General features: G+C 38.3%; 1 protein-coding gene across 1 annotated transcript; it reads right to left on the bottom strand.

Moving 5' to 3' along the window:
• Window positions 1–10,050: 10,050 nt before the first annotated feature.
• Window positions 10,051–11,091, bottom strand: LOC124305561 (uncharacterized). The gene has a single exon (XM_046765136.1). It carries the CDS (start codon window positions 11,089–11,091, stop codon window positions 10,051–10,053), a length of 1,041 nt encoding a protein of 346 aa, XP_046621092.1.
• Window positions 11,092–21,752: the final 10,661 nt, after the last annotated feature.

Genomic DNA, 21,752 nt, shown 5'->3' with positions numbered 1-21,752 from the left:
TATTCTCTGGTGGATGATTCGTTCTAATATCTTACCCGCCGTGTCTAGCATGCAGAGTGGGCGGTAAGATGATGGCTCGTCTGGTGGCTTTTTTCCTTTGGGAAGCAGTACTAGTCTCTGTTGCTTCCATCTTCGAGGAAAGATCCCTTCTTTGAGACATGAGTCGTAGGTCTCTAAGAATAATTTTGGCGCTGCTTTAATAGATGTTTTTAGTGCAATATTTGGGATCCCATCCAATCCCGGCACCTTATTATTCCCTACGCGATTGCATGCCTCCATCAGTTCTTCTTCTGTGACAGGTGGAATGTCTTCAGAATTAATCTGCAGTGATGAATATATAAACTCACGTTGCCGCGGAAACAGCGTTGAGACGATCCTCTCTAGGAGCTGTGGACACGTAGGTGACGGTATTGGCTGGTATTTCAGGTGGGTCATGACCACCTTATACGGTCTGCCCCATGGGTCCCTTTCTACTTCTTCGACAAGTTCCTTCCAGCAGCGTTTTTTGCTATCTTTGATGGCCTTGTTCAGTTCTCGGCGGGCTTTTTTGTACTCCGCGACCAGCTCCACCGAGTTAGGTCTTCGATAGCCACGTTGCGATGTTCTTCTTTTCTTGAGACAAGCTGTTCTGAGGGCGCTAATCTGATCATTCCACCAATGCACCGAAGGTCTTTGATTTATACCACGCTTACGAGGCATGCAGGTGTCACACGCCTGGGTGATTTTCGTCATTAGGTTCTTCGTCTTCTCCTCAGCATCTCCTGTGATGGTCGAGTCCTTGTCTAATGCTACTACCAAAGCTTCCGAGTCAAAGTCTTTTACTTTCCATCCAACTGCATTAGTTTGTCTAGTTGCTCTTCGAGGGTTCCGACCAGCCGATATTTCCCAAAGTATTGCATTGTGGTCGCTGGCGGTGTAGGTGTTCACAACTGTCCAAGAATAGCTTCCTCTCAATAGACTGCTGCTGACGAATGTGAGGTCTATTATCGAACTAGCCTCTCCCTTGGTGTATGTTGGTGTTTCGCCAATGTTAAGAAGAACTACGTCCAGCGTGGCCATTGCTTCAAGTAATGCTTTACCTCGCGCATTGGTCTGCTTGCTGCCCCAGTCTACCGCCCAGGAGTTGAAGTCTCCGGCTATTGCTACTGGGTAGTACTGCTTTGCATCCTCAGTAAGTCGATCCAGGAATTCTGTGAAATCAGCAATAGAGAGGCTAGGTGGTGCATAGCAGCTATAAAAGCGGATACCGTTAACAGATGCTGCTACAAAGCCGTTGCTATTATTGCTCACTACGCTCTGGAAAGGAAATTTGCCACAGGACCAGATGACAGCTTTGGTGGTGCTGTCAGATTCCCAAGGTTGGTTATTCAGGTGTCTGTACGGCTCTGCTATTAGTACTAAGTCTAGCTGTAGTTGACGCACGGTCTGCATAAGCAGGTCATGCGCAGTCTCACAATGATTGAGGTTGAGCTGTAATATCTTCATTATTTCTTGCTTGTCTTCTTCTGAAGCGCCTCTTGGAATACCGGGCATCAATATGTGCCGGCATGGTGAGCAGCAACTTCTTCGCTATTCTTCTCAGCGCATAATACACATTTGGCTGGATTTTTACAGTCCGCAATTTTGTGTCCTTCTTCTCCGCATCTTATGCAGTGCTTAGACCGGTCAACTTTGCCCTTACACTGGGATCCAATGTGCCCGAAGTGCCAACATTTATAACATTGAACCGGTCTCATCGTCGCTCTTATTCGGCAGTTAACCCAACCGATTCGGATCTTGCCGTTTCCATCCAGTAGTTTTCGTGCTGTTGTCGCTGGTAGCGTCACTGTAGTCATCTGCGTACCTCTGAAGGCATTACGGATCTTTATTGCCTCTAGTGGTATCTCGCCAGCTTCCGGTTTCAGGGCGGCCTGGATATCTTCCTTCGTCGTGGTGTCATCGATGTCTCGAATCTCGATTGTCTCCTGTGGCCCTTTGCAGACTACTTTGGCGTCTTCTTGGAGGATGCCCGCAATGGCCTTCTGTAAGGCTTGGCCTTTGTCGGTGCTCTTCCTCGAGAGCGTAATCAACATGTCTCCGGCGTTGGTCTTGTGTACTTTGTCGACCGTATCACGGACCTGGTCTTCAGGAACGTCCTGTTTAATACGCCGCAATATCTCGGCATACTTCGCCTTGTCTGCTGGGCGGATGATCAGCGCGTCAGGCCTGATCCATTTGTGCGGTTTTTTCCGCTTAGGCTCCGGCCTGGTCTTCTTTAGAGACTCTTTTAGGAGCTGCTCTTTGGCTAGCCTCCTATTCTCTTTCTTCGTTTGGACATCTGTCCAAACATTCGCGTCTTTTTTCTCAGCATTCTGCTTCGTCAGGTTTTTGAGAGGACTTGGTTTCAAGTCCTTCTTCTTTGTCATTCTGTTATCTGTTAAGCCCGGGGAGTTTCGGTTTTTTCTCTTGATAGACTTGAAGACACTTCCACTTGTTTCTTCAGCAACAGATTCACCGTCACCATCGCCTCCGGTGTCCATTGATTCTCCTTCAATCTCCACAGCAGGTGGACTGTTTTTCTCCGGAGTAAGACGAGGAGTGAGTCGTCGAGACGACTGCCACTCTTCGTCCAGTGTTTTAAATCTGCGAAGGGCGGTGACTACACTGGTCGTCTTGCTCTTTATCTCCTTGTGGATGTTGACCTTTGATTTGACAAACTCATGCAATTCGCTGGTCAGCGTTTCGAGGCGTTCCAGTGCTTGCGTCCTCTTCATCTCAGCGCCTGCTTCAATCGCTGCTTGTTGGGCGTGTAACCCGTTCTCACTCATGTTTGTTTCCTTTATATTACTCATATCCTTTTAATATTACCAGCGCATCGTACGGAGAGGAGCGGGTTGTCATAACTAGGAACGGGTATACCCTCGGAGATAGTAGTACTCCTACCCCAGTTCCCTGAGGTCTAGTCGACACTTAGCCAGTCCCGGAATACACGGACGGACTAGACTCGCTCGAGGCGGTGAAGATTCCGATCTCTATCACTCACTGCGTACTTCTTGATCAAGGCCCGAAGTGGCTGGCTCCTGAACTACTGCTATAACTTATACCTCGGCAGAGCAAGCTCACATCAGCCTTAGCCGGTATCGTCGGAAACTACGATACAGGTTCCGGACACTCCCGGTGGGTCACAGCAGAGAACGATCTTCTTGTTGCAGCGTCAGATGGGATGACCTGCCCTCTTGAGGTCAGGTGGTATGACCAACCCTTTTTAAGGGGAGTTGGTTTCACGGGGGTGTATTTTATTTAGCCCCTACCCTCTGTACCCTGTTAACTAAGAGACTCAGCCTCCTAGTATCATCCAAGGACAGCGAGCGTTCTCCAATTCCCATGGAGACGCGCCTGGTAGCAGTTCCTCTTCTGCCGCACGTGGAAACGTCAGAACGAGAGGAAAATAAGCTGTAAATGTCGTTTCTTCAGTTACAGGTAATATTATTTTTATTCAACGTAGAATATAAGTACGTAATGTAAAGAAAAGTAATGTAATGTAATAGTATACGAAACAATGAACTCCATTTACAGAGAAACTCATCGCAGCTTCAACAAAGTTAAAAAAAGGAAAATTATATATATATATGTGTGTGTGTGTGTGTGTGTGTGTGTGTGTGTGTGTGTGTGTGTGTGTGTGTGTGTGTGTGTGTGCGTGTGTGCGTGTGTATATATATATTATATATATATGTATATATATACACACACACATATATTTATTTATATTATACATTAATAAGATAGGATATAAATGGAGGTAATTGAGTTGAATAATTTGATAAAATGAAAAATCATTTATTTGAATAAATTGTTTTTCTTAAATTACAGAACAATTAATTTTTAAAAATCAAAAATATGAAATTAAATGAATAATAATTTGTCTATCTGTATGTTTTCTTTAAATTTCATAATACGTTTCAATCCATTGTATAAATGTTCCAAATTACAATTCATAAGGTAAATTAAATGGCATTTTTCTAACGAATAATATTTTTATTTTAATCAATATGTGAGCAGATAATTAAAAAATATATAGGATTTTTCTAATAATTATAAACGATTTTAAAAAATTCCAATAATGTGGAAAAAAATTTTTTCTTTCAAATTTCTCTTTTATCAAAAGTAGACTAAAAATATAATATACATATATATATACACAAACACATATATATATACATATATTTATATGTATTTATATTATACATTAATATGATAGAATATAAATGGAGGTAATCAAGTTGAATAATTTAATAGAATAGGAAATCATTCATTCAAATTAATTTTTTCCCTAAATTACAGAATAATTAATTTTTAAGAATTAAAAATATGAAATTGTATCAGTAATAATTTATCTATCTGTATGTTTTCTTTAAATTTCATAATAAGTTCTAATCCATTGTATAAATGTTCCAAATTACAATTCATAAAGTAAATCAAACGGCATTTTTCTAATGAATAATATTTTTTTTCTAATTAATATGTGAGCAGATAAATGAAAAATATATAGGATTTTTCTGGTAATTATATATAATTTGAGAAAAATTAAATAATGTGAAAAAAATTTTTTTATTTTAAATTTCTCTTTTTTTAGATGTTGTTGAGGGACAAGGCTCATAGTGCTAGTAGATTCCCGAATGTTCCCGAATGTATTAGCATAGACCATCGTCCACTTAGCTATAGTCAGTTCCTATCAGTACACCGCCCTGGATGGACGTGTGTATTGTACTTGCTTATATTGTGATATACTTAACAGTTATAACCACGAATATATTATTTGCTTATTAATAACTCCTTTAATCCACTATCCCTTTATCATCAGCTTATGGGCCCAGATAAGGTAACCCAATAATAAAGGTGGTTGTTAATAAATAAAGTGAAAATTCTGAAAAGTGCGTGAAAAACGTGCGAGTAGCATCGAGAAGTTTCGATAGCGTGCAGTGGCGTGGATTTCGTCATTGTGAGACACTAGGCGTCGGAGCTCGGACAATTTGGCGGGAAAAACCGTTGTGCTGTGACTAGCGAAAAAGTTGATAGTGTCGATTTTTGGTGGTTGTTAAGTAGTTTTGTAGAAATGGCTCTCTCCATAAAAATAGATCCTCTCACTGCAGAAAATTATAGATCATGGAGGGCTCAGATCAAAGGACTTTTGATGAGTCACGATTTATGGGAGTATGTCACCGGAGAAAATCCAAAATGAGAGACTGGACAAGAACAAATAACAGCGTGGATCAAAAAGGATCGGAAGGCTATGGTAAAGCTTCTGATAGCGCTGGGAATGGATGAGGCAGCCAGCTACGATGACCTGAAGACATCGAAGGAGATGTGGGATAAAATTCAGGCGACGTATGAATCAAAAGGACCGGCGCGAAAAGCGTATTTACTGAAAAAATTGGCTTTGTCGAAGATGGCAGAGGGAGATGACGTCAGAAAACATGTAGCAGAATTTTATGAAGCAGTGAAAAAATTGCGAGAGGTGAACCTGGGTGTAACCAGTGAGATGCTGGTGATTTTGTTGTTGAATAGTTTACCGGAAAGCTACGAGATGTTCAAAACGTCGATCGAGACACAGGATGAGTTACCAACACTTGACGGGCTGAAAGTTAAAATCATGGAGTATCATGAGGGACATGCGAACAAACATGTCGAGCCAGCACAAAGAGCGATGTACTCAAAGTATAACCAGAGGAAACAGCGTGGACAACATGGCGGAAAGCCAAAGGCGTCAAGTTCTCGGGATGAGAATTTTCGGCGGGAAGTCGAATGTTTTAGGTGTCACAAGAGGGGACACATTGCAAAGAACTGCCCGGAGAGAAATAAACGGGAGTACAACAGTGTGAGAAATACTCATGAGTCATCGTTGAGCACCTGTGAGCAGGCGATGTACAGTGGTAGTGGTAACATGTGTTGGTGTATAGACAGTGGTGCGACTAGTCATCTGTGTAATAATAGAGACAAGTTTAGTAATTTTAAGCCTAAGCAGGCGGAGTTGAGCCTGGCAACGGACAAAAATACAAAAATATTGGGAATAGGAAATGTTTCAGTGAATGTGTCAACAGGTAAAAGTCAGTGGGACATCGATTTTAAGAACGTGTCATACGTACCAGACTCGAGAACGAATTTATTCTCGGTGGCGCGAGCCACAGATTTCGGGCATACAGTGACCTTCAAGAAAACTGAAGCGGTAGTGGTAAATAAAAACAATGATGTGATTATGCGCGCGCAAAGACGCGGGAATTTATATTTTGTAAATGACATTAAAGACAGTGTAAACAGTGCCGTATCTAGTGAAAAGCCAGAAATAAATAAATGGCATGAAAAGTTGGGGCATGTCAATGAGCGAGACCTGAGGCTCATGGCTAAAACTGAATTGGTGTACGGTTTAGACATCAGCGACAGTGAAAAATTGTCAGAGTGCGAAGTGTGTATCCAGGAAAAACAGACTAGACTACCTTTTCCAAAAACCAGTGAACAACGAACCCAAAAATTACTCGAAATAGTTCATTCAGATGTGTGTGGACCAATGCGGCATGCATCGACATCAGGAAAAAGATATTTCGTCACCTTCATCGACGATAAGTCAAGATGGTGTCAAATATATTTGATGAAAAATAAATCTGAAGTTCTGGAAAAATTCAAGGAGTATAAAAGCGAGGTGGAAAACCAAACTGGGGAAAAGATAAAGGCGTTACAATCAGACAATGGAAAAGAGTATTGTAACGGAGCGTTTAATGAATTTCTACTGAAAAATGGGATTCAAAGAAGATTGACAGCACCGCATACACCCCAACAGAACGGTATAGCAGAGAGAAAGAACCGAACACTGATAGAGATGGTACGATGTATGATGCGGCAGGCGGGGGCACCTCCCCACCTGTGGGCCGAGGCGTTAAGTAACGCAAACTATACAAGGAATAGATGTCCGACCAGTGCGTTAAACGGCGAGATACCGTATTGTGTATGGAAGGGAAGACCTCTCACAGTTAAACACATGCAAGCTTTTGGGACAAAGGCTTTCGTCTTGGATAAGACGCAAAAGCGCGGGAAATTAGATTCCAGGTCGACACCAGGGATATTTGTAGGATACGCATTTAATTCCAAGGCATATCGTATCTACTTCCCGCGGGATAGATCAGTTGTAACTACACGAGATGTGAAGTTTGTTGATCAGATTGGATTCAAGGGTGAATATCAGGAGATATTCGAGACCGAGAGAAACACTGAGGTAATAGAGGAGCAGTGTGAAGAACTCGAGGTGCCGAGCGAAGAGCCGGAGATACCCAAACCAGCAAAGATACCAGAGAGACCCAATAGAAAGAAAGGGCCAAGGCAGTCTTGGGAAGGCGTAGGGTTACCCAGCAAGAGAGGCCGGGGACGTCCGATGTACCTTCGGACAGGATTGGTAGGCAGACCGAAGAAAGTATACGTCACACTCCCAGAAAAACAGAGTGGGGAAGACCACGGAGCTGCTAGCGAAGAAGAGAATGAAGGAATAGAAGATAATGCGATGGACGAAGAGGTATTCGCATATCTAACAGTGACAGAAAATCCGACTACATGGCAACAAGCGAGCAAGACAGAAAATGCGGACTCGTGGAAGGTAGCATTGGAGGAAGAGATGCTAGCCCGGATAAAAAATAAAACATGGGAAATCGAAAAGAGACCCAAGGGCCGAAAAGTCATCGGAAGCCGCTACGTATTTTGCACTAAGTCTGATGGTAAAAGAAAGATCAGATTAGTCGCAAAAGGGTGTTCTCAGAGGCCAGGAGAAGATTTCACCGAGACATTTTCACCAGTTGTAAGATCAACATCAGTGAGGGTCATGGCAGCGGTAGCAGCGGAATACAACTTGAAGATTCACCAGATGGATATAGTGACCGCGTTTTCAAATGGTGATTTGCGGGAAAGTGTATACATGGAAGTGCCTGAGTGTATGCGCGAGATTATCGAAAAAATAATTGCGGGTGAGCCCATCGGTTTAGGCGGGAAGGTAATACGCGATGAGAAAATTATAGAAACCGCGAAGCGCTGGAGAGAGGGCTTGAAAGCGGGGAGTGACAGTGTTTGTGCTCTGAAAAAATCGCTGTATGGTTTGCGTCAAGCCGGGGCTGAGTGGCATAGAAAATTGGTAGATAGATTAAATGTATTAGGTTTTAATGCAGTGCCACAGGATAAATGTTTATTTGTAAACCGAAAAGGTGACAGTGTAATGTATATAGCAATATACGTGGATGATATCTTATTAGCTAGTGACGACGAGGCCTGGATAGGCAAAATAAAGAAAGCGTTGTCAAAGTCGTTTGAGACAAAAGATCTCGGGTTAGTTAAAAGTTGTATAGGTATCGAATTTGAGCGGGACGAAGAGTCACGTGTGTTCTTACGACAAAGAGAGTATACCAGGGCCGTACTCAAGCGTTTTGGGATGGATGAGTGTAAACCGATAGACACACCCATTGAGGCTAAATGTAATTTAGTAAAACCAGAATGCATGAATGAGTCAGAAATGAATAAAAATCCGTACCAGAGTTTAATTGGAGCGTTGTTGTATCTTGCGATAACTACTAGACCAGATATAGCATACGCGGTAAATTTCTTAAGTCAGTTCAATACCAATTACAATGTAGATCATTGGAAAGCCGCGAAAAGGGTTTTAAGGTATTTGAAGGGTACAATAGACTACGGGTTAAAATTTGAGCAAACCGGATTAGCTTTATTTGCAGTTGTAGATGCTAACTGGGGAGGGGACTCAATGGATCGTAAGTCGTATACGGGATATGGATTTATTCTGGCGGGATCTGTTATTAGTTGGGAGGCGCGAAAACAGAAAACAGTGGCGCTCTCAAGTACAGAGGCAGAGTACATGGCCGTAGCGAAGGCTACGAAAGAAGCATTATATTTGAAAGGCTTATTAGTTAGTTTAGGTATACAGGAAGACTCAGAAATTGTCACAATACTGAATGATAACCAGAGTGCAATCAGTATGATTAAGAATGACGTATATCACCAGCGTACAAAGCATATAGATGTTAGACATCACTTTGTAAGGAATAAGTATGCGTGTGGAGCAGTGCTGGGCAAAATTGTAATAAAAAATTAACAATTACAAATCACTAAGGATAATTTTTAATGACATCGAATTCCATTGAAATTATTTTCAGTAATAATAATTGAATCGAAGTTCAGTGAAATTACTTTTGATAATTGTAATTGACTCAGAGTCCATCGAAATTATTTCCAGTAATTGTAATTGAATTGGATTTCATTAAAATTACATGGAGTAATTTGAATTTAATCAAAGTTTATCAAAATTACTTTCAGTGATTGGAATTTAATCAGAAATCATTTCAATTATCCTCAGTGATTGTAATTAAATCAGATATCATTAAAATTCGTTTGAGTGATTGTAAACCACACGATGTGGTCCAATTGAATTTTTTTCTCTAACATTATTCCTGTGAAATAATAACAAATAAATAATAAATTTTCTTGGAAACTTGGACAGAATTGATCAGATTCAACTTATCAAAATTTGCAACGTTTCGTTGGTTTCATTTATTTTCCAACTTCATCAGGCAAGCTGTAACAGATGTACATAAACTTTAAAATTAAGTTGCATAAGACAATAGACATGATACATGTAAGTTACAAATTCAGAAATAATAAACTAAACAAAATTACAAAATATTTACTTTTGAGGTTAAATCATCGTTAAAATCCTCTGGTCCATAACATCAAGTCAAAAATATGTTTAAATAAGACTAGAAAGATATATACATTTTTTTTAATAAAATTATAAATTCATTGTGCCAATAAATCAATTTGAATAAAATAAAATGGACAAATATAATGATGGACAAATACACATGTCAAACGTAGTGACTCTTAAATCACAGACTGTACTACTCTCACACAGTGTGATAGTACGTGTGGAGGTCGCATTATCTGTATTGTCAACATGACTCTGTTGTCCATGACTAGTACTATTCATATTGTGCGCGAAAGTTCAACCTCTGAGTAAAATAAAAATAATTACTATGACTTCACTAAATCCTTAACATCATTTAATAGGTCACTGTAAATTGTACTGAGGTTTTGCGTGTCGGATCTAAAATTGACACAATTCATCGCCTTAATAAAAATCATTTCACTTAGGTTTCTCTTCATGTAATTTTTCTCCAGATCTAAAATCTCAACATCTTCGAACTGAAAGTTATGACCATCCTCAACAAAGTGATGTTCCGCTAATGCTGTTTTGTTGTTTTTTATGGACTTCTCAGGTCTGCAGTCAAGTTTGTGTTGTTTCACTCTGGCTTTTAATTTTTGCCTGGTCTGTCCAACGTACCATTTCCCACACGAGCACGGAATCCTGTATACCAGGCCAGATCTATCTTCTTTCTTCACTTTGTCTTTTAGCCGGGAAAATAGATCCTTAACCTTTAATACATTATAGAATACCAACTTGCAGTTGGTGTGCCTAAATAAAGATCCCAGTCTTGGTGACAAGCCTTTTATGTAGGGAAATCTGCTAAACGACCAATTCCTGTTGACATTGTTGCTGCTGATGTTGTTTCTAATCCTCTCGGATACAATTTTCTCACACTTGCTGATGACCTTGTTTGGATAATTGTTAGATGACAGTAATCTTCTAACCATGCGAATACTTTCCTTGGTCTTGTTCACATGACTCAAGCGCATGGCTCTGTTCAAAAACCCTTTTACAACCCCCAATTTTTGGCTCAATGGATGATTGGAATTAAAATTCAAAATTCTTCCTGAGCTGTACGGTTTCTTGAACCAAGAAGTTATAACATCACCATCTTCTGATCTTTCTATTAGTATGTCCAAAAAAGGCAACTTCCCGTTATTCTCAACTTCCAAGGTAAACTGGATGTCCTTGTCAACACTATTAAACACATCTGAGATGCTGTCTACTTTGTCCTTTGGAACCACTGCGAAGAGATCATCAACATACGACTTAATAATCGGAATTTCAAAGTCAAGGTGAGTCAACGCCATTGAAACAACATAATCTACTGCAATGATGGCAATTGAAGGACTTGCTGGACTCCCCATAGCACATCCTTCCTTCTGAAGGTAAAAATTGCCATCAAACACGAAATATCCCGAGTCGTAACAAAAGTCAATAAGCTCTAGTAGAGTAGTTTGGTCCAATTGCACAAATTTCTGGATTTCACCCCACCGCTCAATGATGATTTTCCTTATTAAACTGTTATGAACATTAGTAAAAAGAGATACTACGTCCAGTGATATTAAAACATGGTCTTCGTTTACCTTTTTCAGTTTAAATTGGTCTAAAAAATGAAATTAATAATGAAAAAATTCGACATCACGTTTCCAAAGGTAATTCGTTTAAATAAATTATGAAAAACAATTGAAATTTGAAAAAAAAAACATAATCATTTCCATTAATTGTAATGGATAACAGAAAAATTACAATTGTTCCAAGTAATTGTAATTAGTAGCAAAAGAATTACAATTTTTTCAAGTAATTTTAATTGACAACAAAAAAATTACAATTATTTCGAGTAATTGTAGTTGATAATCATAAAATTACAATTGTTTATACTAACTGTAATTGGTAAATCAAAATTTATAATTATTTCCCGCAATTGTAATTAGTTACTAAATATTACAGTTATTCACAGTAATTGTAATTTACGGGTAATGAAATGACGAAAGTAATTTCTGCTGCCCAATTCTGGTGTGGAGTGATAGACGTGAAATATTTAAGCACAGAGAGAATGCCAGCAGATATGTTTACGAAAGGTCTGAGTGGTAGTAAACTCAGGAAATGTGTGAGTAATATAAATATTGTAAATAGTGTGTGTGAGAGCTTGGATTAGTATGCACGCACTATGTACCTTGAGAGAGGGCGTTGAGGGACAAGGCTTACAGTGCTAGTAGATTTCCGAATGTTCCCGAATGTATTAGCATAGACCATTGTCCACTTAGCTATAGTCAGTTCCTATCAGTACACCGCCCTGGACGGACGTGTGTCTTGTACTTGCTTATATTGTGATATACTTAACAGTTATAACCACGAATATATTATTTGCTTATTAATAACTCCTTTAATCCACTATCCCGTTATCATCAGAATCTATTCTTATAACCGGCTTTCTCGCAAATACGACATGGATCGAACTTTCGATTTTGCTTATTTACTTCTATACGTGAGCTGTTATTGTTTGATATTGGTTGAAGTTGACTCAGACAAGACATTCAATTTTCTATTGTTTTCAATTCACGTTTATGAAGGTGTGATCGAACAAATTTTGGCAGGGCAATAACGATAAAATTTATTTGTGAACTGACGCCTAATTCTGGATCTGCATCTATTAATAGGTTTCTCTTTTTTAATGCAAAATCTAAATATGGTCCACATATCCAACGAAAAGAGTGAGCGTATTCGACCTCTGACCACGATTTTTCCCCGAATGTTTCGAAAAAGGAACTTTCTCAAAAGCTCCAAGGTTTCGTCATACCATAAGTTTTAAAAATTGATGTAAACCAGTCTATGGCTGGTCCTTCTAAAACTAGTTTCAGAACCTCGAGGAATTGATTTTCTTTCACTTTAAATCCTTCACATTCAAGCAAAAATAAAGTGAGCCATGATTTTGCGTTCTGATTTCTGTTTGAAAATTTTTCTAATAAAATGCCCTTCGAGATCAATTGGATCGAGGTTTCACGTGCCGGAACTGTTAAACTGGATGAGTTTGGAATGGGTTGGGGGGTTTCTATTTCCTCCAGGTAATAATCGTTGAACACTACATTACCCTCCTCATCGAAGTATAACCTTTGCAGATGCGCGTCCAGTAAGACGATAGCTTTTCTCTGCTTCCCTCTTTTATCCAGACTTTTGATAATTCCTTTGACTACTGGTAATTTGGCCAGCTCAGCATGGTTCGGAATTGGTTGATCTTTTTGTTCGAAAGAAAATATTTGTTCCTGTTCCAATACTTGGATGGATTTAACCTTGATGACGGTCGTCTTGGCATCCCAGGCTTCTGCGGCGAACTGGAATTTGACCTTGACCTTCTCCATTTTGTTGTTGATTTTTAAGTTATAAGCGTGACTCTTATAACTTAAAAGGGTTGCGGAAATAATAATTCCTAAGTCTCAACGACTTGGGTTGATGTAGAAATGATACTAAAACATTATATTGACACCAATCACAAATAATTACATAAATAATAAAAAAAATAATTATAACACTTATAGCCACCTAAATCAACAAAAATGTCGGTTTTGGCGATCGGGAATGTAGGCTTAGTTAACAGTGATGAAAAAGAATAATTTACAATATATTTTACAGAGCATTCACTGTGACGCTAGTGGATGTCTCGAGCGCCTGTCAATCAGTCCCCTCTCTCCCGAGGCGATGACTCCGCGATGGTCACTCGTGGTTATCCTTTCCGTAATCCGTTCAGCGTGTTTGTTGTTTTTCATGGATGAGTTTGGGTAAACAGGCCACAAACTTACATATATATATCAGACTGGGCCAAAAAAATTGACTATTTTTTTTTTCCAAAAATATATTGAGAATATCATTCAGTATGGCAAAAAAAAAAAATGGGTGCGTGTACTTAGGTACGCGCGTGAGAAGTTATACTTCTTTGGCATCATTAAAAAATACACAACATGTCAAAATCTTCTGTCACACAATGATAAAGAAAAGAAGTATGTAATAAAAAACAATAAAACAAATAACGGATGTCTTACATTATATTTAAATACTCTATTACATTTTTGTCACGAACTTTTTATTGAATGTTCTATTAAATTCATTTCTTTATTTTGTAAATATTAAAAAACCAATGATAAATATTCAACATTGATAATTTAATAATATTTAGTATTAATTATATTAAATAATGATATTTTAATTTATATCAATAAATAATACATACGGATAACTAACCTCAATTATATTGGAGCACTTGAAAAAGTATTTTAGCACAATTTTTTCACTAATATTCACAAATAGTAAATAATATTAATCCAAATATTCAATTTAAATCACTACTGAATATATTTTATTGCCACATATATAATTCGCACTTGTATGAAAATAAAACACGTGTTGTCACTGTAAAAACTAATACCATGAGGACAAATATTATAAATAAATATGAAAACAGTGATCAGAGGCGACAAGCGTACCAACATCACCTTTTTTTCGAGACTTAATGAATTCGGTTGAGTGGGCAACTTCATCCTGTTAATTTTGTGTTACAGTTTTGTGTTACAGTGATGCGCGCGCATCCTGAAATTTCACTCTCATCAGTTTTTCATAACGCGCCCAAAGAAGTATAACTTCAAAAATTTCATAAAATTTTAAGCCCTTAATATTAACTTTAAGAGGTCTATCATCGCTATTTTTGATTTTTAGTAATAATTTGATGTTTTACGTCAGAACTGTCGAAATATTGAAGAGAAAAAATTTATGTTCACTTATCCCTTTATAAAATTAAATTTCCTACAAAAAAGGTCTGATTATAGATTTTTGTCAGACAAGCCGTTTCCGAGTAATTAAGCTTAATAACTTGATATAATTTCTCGATCAATTCTCGATTAATTCTCGAGAAATTCTCAAACCCTCAATTTCTCATAAAAAATCTAAAACTTGTCGAAACAACTCTCATTTCAAACGGCTACCCTTTAAAATTCATTAATGATATCAAAAAGTATAGAGTGGATAAAATGTACAACTCGATTGATTGAAATTTAGACTCCAACAATCAAACTAATGTTAAGGACAAATTTAAAAACTCCATCTCTATACCCTATATTGAAAATCTTTCTAGCCAAATCAAAAAAGTGTTGATTGGCGAGGGCATTGAAATTACTTTTAGAATCTCTAACACTACCAAATATCCTCTCTTTTCTCATCTCAAATCTGTAACTCCTAATTTAGATGAAATCAACTGTGTGTACAAAATACCATGTCGAGACTGTAGCAAGAGTTATATTGGACAAACGTCACAACATTTAAAAAATAGAATTTCTGGCCATCGCTCTAATATTAAATGCCATGATACTGATAGATGCGCTTTAGCAGAACACTCCTTAAGTCTTGGACATAATTTTGACTTCAACAACTCTATAACACTAACTACAGAACCGAACTGGTATAAACGTATTATTGAGGAAATGATTCATATCTTCAAGAACAAAAGTAACTCTGTCAACAAACGTGCTGATATCCAACATCTCAGCCATCTATACTCAAACATTCTCTAGTTTTCAAATATTGGCGCCCTTTGCTCTGATTGGTCATCAGTTTTGAAATCTATGATATATATATATACATGTATATGTATATATATCTTAATATATATAAATCTCGTGTCACGATGTTTGTCCTCAATGGACTCCTAAACCACTTAACCGATTATAATAAAATACGCACACCATGTGCAGTTCGATCCAACTTGAGAGATAGGATAGTTTAAATCTCAAATTATAGTCGCAATTTTAATTTATTGCTAATTATTTGTCTGTTATTATTTGACAGTCACAATTATCTGTTAACTCCAAATGATTCTAACAGATGTCGATACCTTTCGACTGGGTTGAGTAAGTAATCAATAGATGGCGCTGCTATGGTAAATCTACGAACGTGTCATATAAGCTACATTTTAACAGCATAATTACCACGTGTTGTTGACGCTATAAAATTAATTAAATTTATTTTGTAGTGAACGAAATACCGTACAATTCAATTATTTCCACTTTTTAAATTTTTGGTGTTAGCATAGAGGCCACGTGTTACTTAGACTGAAGTGTAAATTGCATTCATATTATAATGAAGATAATACAGTGAAATTAATCCTGTTTTTTACTTATTAATGTTTAAAAGTTTAAGACTGTATGCCTTGCCTACCTCGTTCATGAGTTTAAGCGTCACATGTTATTTACTGTATTATACTGTAATATACTTATATTTGTTGTAAAATTAAATGGAAATAATAAATCTGATAAATTTTTATTTCGTACCTACTGATTTATGCTTAATATCAAGTGTAAGAACATTTTAATTAATTGTGTTCAACTTACTTCCCCTTCAAATCTCAATCCAGTGAATTTGTATACCAACATCAACATTTTCGTCTTTGTTCGTAAATAATTTCATTGTACTAAAGGGTTATAGTAGTAGAAAGTCAAATAAGGAGATCACCATATTTTTTTACAAATACCATCTGTGTGAAAAAGCATAGTGGACTCCGTGACTGATGTTTTCTTATTGTTCCTCTTAGATTGTTTACTATAATGTGATATAACAAAAACTTTAGCCACAGCAACGCGTGGCCGGGTCAGTTAGTATATATATATATATATATATATATATATATATATATATATATATATATATATATATATGTATATGTATATGTAATTTTAAATTATAATCAAAATTATTTTTGATGAAAAGGAGGACGATGAATAAATTTATTGTTCATGTTTTATTTTCACATATATATATATATATATATATATATATATATATATATATATATATGTGAAAATAAAACATGAACAATAAATTTATTCATCGTCCTCCTTTTCATCAAAAATAATTTTGATTATAATTTAAAATATATATATATATATATATATATATATATATATATATATATATATATACATATATGTGTATATATATATATATATATATATATATATATATATACTAGCAGCCCATCCCGGCTTCGCACGGGCATATAATAATATTAAGTAATAATATAAATGTTATTTTTCTAGAAACTCACTGTAAACATTGTGTATTTTCTTTTATTATATTATTATATGCCCGTGCGAAGCCGGGATGGGTTGCTAGTTATGCTGTTAAAATGTAGCTTATATGACACGTTCGTAGATTTACCATAGCAGCGCCATCTATTGATTACTTACTCAACCCAGTCGAAAGGTATCGACATCTGTTAGAATCATTCGGAGTTAACAGATAATTGTGACTGTCAAATAATAACAGACAAATAATTAGCAATATATTATAATTGCGACTATAATTTGAGATTTAAACTATCCTATCTCTCAAGTTGGATCGAACTGCACATGGTGTGCGTATTTTATTATAATCGGTTAAGTGGTTTAGGAGTCCATTGAGGACAAACATCGTGACACGAGATTTATATATATATAGAAGATATATATTTATATATATATGTATATTGTTACAAAGAGTGAAATCACCCATTTTGCCCCCTCTTTATTGATCAAGTAGTCATCATAGATAAAAGACGTTTATAAACCTCTTGTGTCTTTCAAAAAAATAAGGTTGCTGCGTCAACTAACATTATTGCAAAAACAGTCTTGTTTCAGACTTAAAACGAGAAACACATATCTTGCATTAAAGCAGTTTCACAACATTTTATTCACGCTCTTGATTTTTGACTTAATTGAACTCGCGGATCCATATTTATTTTCCGTAAAGTCAAAGTACGTTACATTGGTGTCAGAAGCGGGATCTTGAGTTTTTTTTCAATTGAGTCAATTCAGTGCGTGAAATAAACTATGAGCAAAAGTCGTATGACACGTTCTCGTCGTCGGGAAAGTGGCGGAGATGAACATTCCATCACGGAAAATCCACGGGTTCCCGAGACAATTTGTGCACCTTCAGTCGACTCTTTACCTGTCCCTGCGATGGTCTCAGTCTCACAGATCGACCTACTAGAGGTTATGAGTCAACAACAAGAAGCCGCCGAACGACATAAACGGCAGCTTCTGGATGCGGCTAGTCAACAACAACAACAACTTGTCCAGTTGCTTCAAGAACAACGAGAACAGCGAGAAGGGGAGCTTGCCTCTCAGTTGGAGCAGCGGAGGCTAGATAAAGAAGCTCAAGAGCGTTCCGAGACTAGTCTTCATGAACTACTCCGGACGACTGTGGCAGCTCTTCAGGCTGTTCATCAGGTGAATGGCTCAGGAGAACCGGCCGTCACCCCTCGAGGTTCCAGAGTTGTTACTCCGCTTCCCTCTCCTGTTCCCTCTCCTGTTCCCGTTCCGGCTGTTCAGGAGGTCCAACATCCAGGACGATCCCAAGATGTTCCTGACTCAAGGTCTGTGCCTTTTATTAGGGGGGTAGATGAATCCCCAATTTGTAGAACAAGAGTAAATAATGAGGTTGGTTTTTCCGAGCCTCTGTCTGAGGTTCAGCCTCGATATTCTCATTCAAATCAATTAAATAATTCGAGATTTCCTGGGGTTGCTTCTCAGATTAACGAGATACCCTTTTGTTCTTTAAAACCGCCAATTTTTGATGGAAAAACTCCATGGGCAGAGTATGAGCGTCAATTCAGCACAATAGCAAAACATAACCAGTGGGACTCCGCCATGAGGGCCCACAGCCTTGCCTCTTGTCTTCGAACGCCGGCTTTGAATGTATTAACGGCATTATCTGAAGAAGAAATTTCCGACTATGAAAAACTGAACTCTGCGCTTGAGTTAGGATACGAAAATGACCATTTGACAAAATTGTACACAGCTCAATTACAGACTAGAAGACAAGGACGAGACGAAGACCTCGCGTCTCTAAGCCAAGATATTGAACGGCTTTCTCGTGTAGCTTTGCCAGATCACGAGCCGTCTCGTAATTCATGAGTGACACAAGCTTTCTTAAACGCAATCAATGATCAAGAAATTAAAATGGCCGTTGGGACATCGGGTCTCACTTCTCTGTGGGAGGCAGCGGCCAAAGCCCTTGAGGTGGAGGCAATGAGAAAACAATATTTTGGGTTGAGCAAGCTTCGGTGGATTGAGGTGTCCGAAAGCACCTCAGAAAGACGAAGTTTTGAACACTTGGAAGAGCCAAAGCCTCAAAATTATAGAAATGAAAATAACAATAGTAATTTTAAACCAAGAAATCGAGGTTCTCTTCAAAACCAAAAAAACAAGCGTGTAATTGAGAACGCGGTCATGACAAGTCAAACCGGCTTTATATTTTGTGAAAAAACAGGCCATGACGCCAATCATTGTTTTCTGATTAAAAAAATTAGTAGAGAACCGATGCAAGGATCGAATCCAAGCTTTTATAACTGGCGTAAAAAAATATAGAAATGGGGAAAGCAAATCCTCAGTCGAGTTCTTCAACAGGAACTCGCCGAAAAAACTAATTCCAGGTGATTTGTCGGGGCGAAAATCATCGCAGATTGTAAAGAGTGAAAGCCCTCTTAGAAAACAGTTTTTAATTAGAAGTCTACGACAGTCCGGTCTTTACGCGCGTGGTACTGTTAATGGCGTCGATTGTCTATGGGTAATAGATACGGGCGCGGAAGTAACCGTAGTTCGATCGGATCTCTTTAAATCCGATGACCAGATTGTTCCCTCTTTATCTCTGCGAACAGCCACTGGAGAGTCGACCCCGGTTTTGAGACAGGTTACTGTCCAAATTAACCTTTTTGGGTGTATCAACTCTCCACATAAGGTTTTTATAGCAGATATAGAGGATGAAGGTATTTTGGGAATAGACTATCTTACAGCTCATAACTGTGTTATCTCGACTAAGAGAAATTCACTAGCTTCGAACAATCGCGAAATAACTCTTTGTACAAATAGAAATGGAATTTATTGGACTCCTCCTGGAATTCGGGAAATAGAACTTTCAGAGGATGATTTGCAACAACATTTCCCTTTACATTTATAGAGCCTTGTGGAGAAATCTTCGATTTCGTTAAATTCAGCTCAGGAAGAATTGTTTCAATCTCTTTTGCTAGAATTTATAGATTCTTTTGCCAAAGATAGTGGTGATAAGGGCCGATGTACTTCTGTCAAGCACAAGATCGACGTCGGAGAGAGTTCACCAATAAAACAAGCTCCTCAAAGACTCGCTCTTAACGCCCGAGAAGAGGTGAAGAACCTTGTGGAAGACATGCTTAATAACGATGTGATTGAACCATCGTCTAGTCCATGGGCCTCAGCAATCGTCTTTGTTAACAAAAAGGACGGATCTAAACGACTTTGTATCGATTACAGGAAGCTGAACGATATAACGAAGAACGATTCTTACCCTCTACCCAGAATCGACGAAACATTTGACCTGATGGCTGGTGCAACTTGGTTCAGCACCATAAATCTTCAGAGCGGATACTGGCAGGTCGAAATGGATCCTCTAGATAAAGAAAAAACAGCTTTTGTTACGGGCTTAGGAGGATTATGGCAGTTCAAGGTTATGCCGTTTGGTTTGAGTAATGCCCCGGCTACCTTTGAACGAATGATGGAGGCTGTTCTCTGTGGGCTCACTGGCAAAATATGTCTCGTTTATTTAGACGATATAATCGTTTTTGGCAAGAACTTTGAAGAAGAAGTTCAAAATCTCAGACAAGTGTTCGCTAGGCTGAAGCAAGCAGGCCTGAAAATAAGCCCGAAAAAATGCCATCTGTTCCAGAAAGAAGTAGGCTTCCTCGGACATATCGTTTCAGCACAAGGTGTGAAGACCGACCTAACCAAAATAGAGAAGGTTTCTTCTTGGCCGACACCTAAGAATAAAGAACAAATCCAAAGCTTTTTAGGCCGTTGTACGTATTACAGAAGATTTGTAAAAGGTTTCGATAGTATAGCTAAACCTCTCCATTACTTGACCGGAATCAAGATTCCTTTTGACTGGACCCCAGAATGCGAAGAGGCTTTCAAGAAATTAAAAGAAAATCTTATTTCTTCGCCGATTTTAGCTTATCCAGAGGGTGAACTTTCTTCTATTTTACATACGGATGCCTCTCTCTCAGGAATAGGCGGGGTTCTGTCACAAATTCAGGGAGGTCAGGAGAGAGTGATAAGCTATTTCAGCAGAGTTTTAAGTAAAACGGAGAGGAATTACTGTGTCACTCGTAGAGAACTTTTAGCTGTTGTTAAGACCGTAGTACATTTTCACCATTATCTGTACGATAGGAGGTTTTTGATACGTACAGATTATGCTTCTCTCAGGTGGCTACTTTCATTCAAATCTCCCGAAGGTCAGGTAGCTAGATGGATAGAAAGGCTCGGTCAGTACGATTTTGACATTCGTCATCGAGCAGGAATTCATCATGGAAACGCCGATGCTCTCTCTCGAAGACCCTGTGAGGAAATGCCAGAGTGTAAACAGTGTGCACGATTAGAGGAAAACCGTGACCCCTCTCTTATAATACGGAAAATTTCTTTCGAAAATAACCAGGAGGAATGGAGAAAATCGCAACAAGAGGACGACACTTTGAATCAAGTGCAGTCTTGGAAAGAAGCAGAAACTCGCCCGGACTGGCAGGATATATCTTTAGCCGAGCCAGATTTGAAAATTTTTCGGGCCCAATGGGACTCTATCCTTTCAATTGATGGAATTTCATACCGAGAATGGGAATCTGCAGACTTGAAAGAAATCAGGTGGCAACTTTTGGTTCCCAGGTCACGAGTTCCGGAGATTCTTGCTCTCTATCATGATTCTCCTGCAGGCGAACACTTCGCTTCAAATAAAACTCTGTGCAGAATTCGCCACTCCTACTTTTGGCCCCGTTGCTGAATGGACGTTGAAGATTGGTGTCGAAGATGTCGAATCTGCACGGCAAAGAAAGGACCTCGAGCGAAAGGACAAAGCTCTCTTTAAATTTACAACGTGGGAGCTCCATTTGAAAGGATAGCAATGGACATTCTCGGATCTCTCCCGATAACCCATTCTGAAAATGAATATGCTCTGGTTATTGCCGATGATTTTACTAAGTGGCCTG

This window comes from Neodiprion virginianus, chromosome 5, assembly GCF_021901495.1.
Source record: "Neodiprion virginianus isolate iyNeoVirg1 chromosome 5, iyNeoVirg1.1, whole genome shotgun sequence".
Classification (NCBI taxonomy): Eukaryota; Metazoa; Arthropoda; class Insecta; order Hymenoptera; family Diprionidae; genus Neodiprion; species Neodiprion virginianus.
Note: the sequence above shows the minus strand (reverse complement) of the source record. Positions and strands in the feature narration are given on the sequence as shown.

What these genes read in the sequence shown, in the direction of transcription:
- LOC124305561 (XM_046765136.1), bottom strand. Translation starts at nt 11,091, where the DNA reads ATGGGGAGTCCAGCAAGTCCTTCAATTGCCATCATTGCAGTAGATTAT.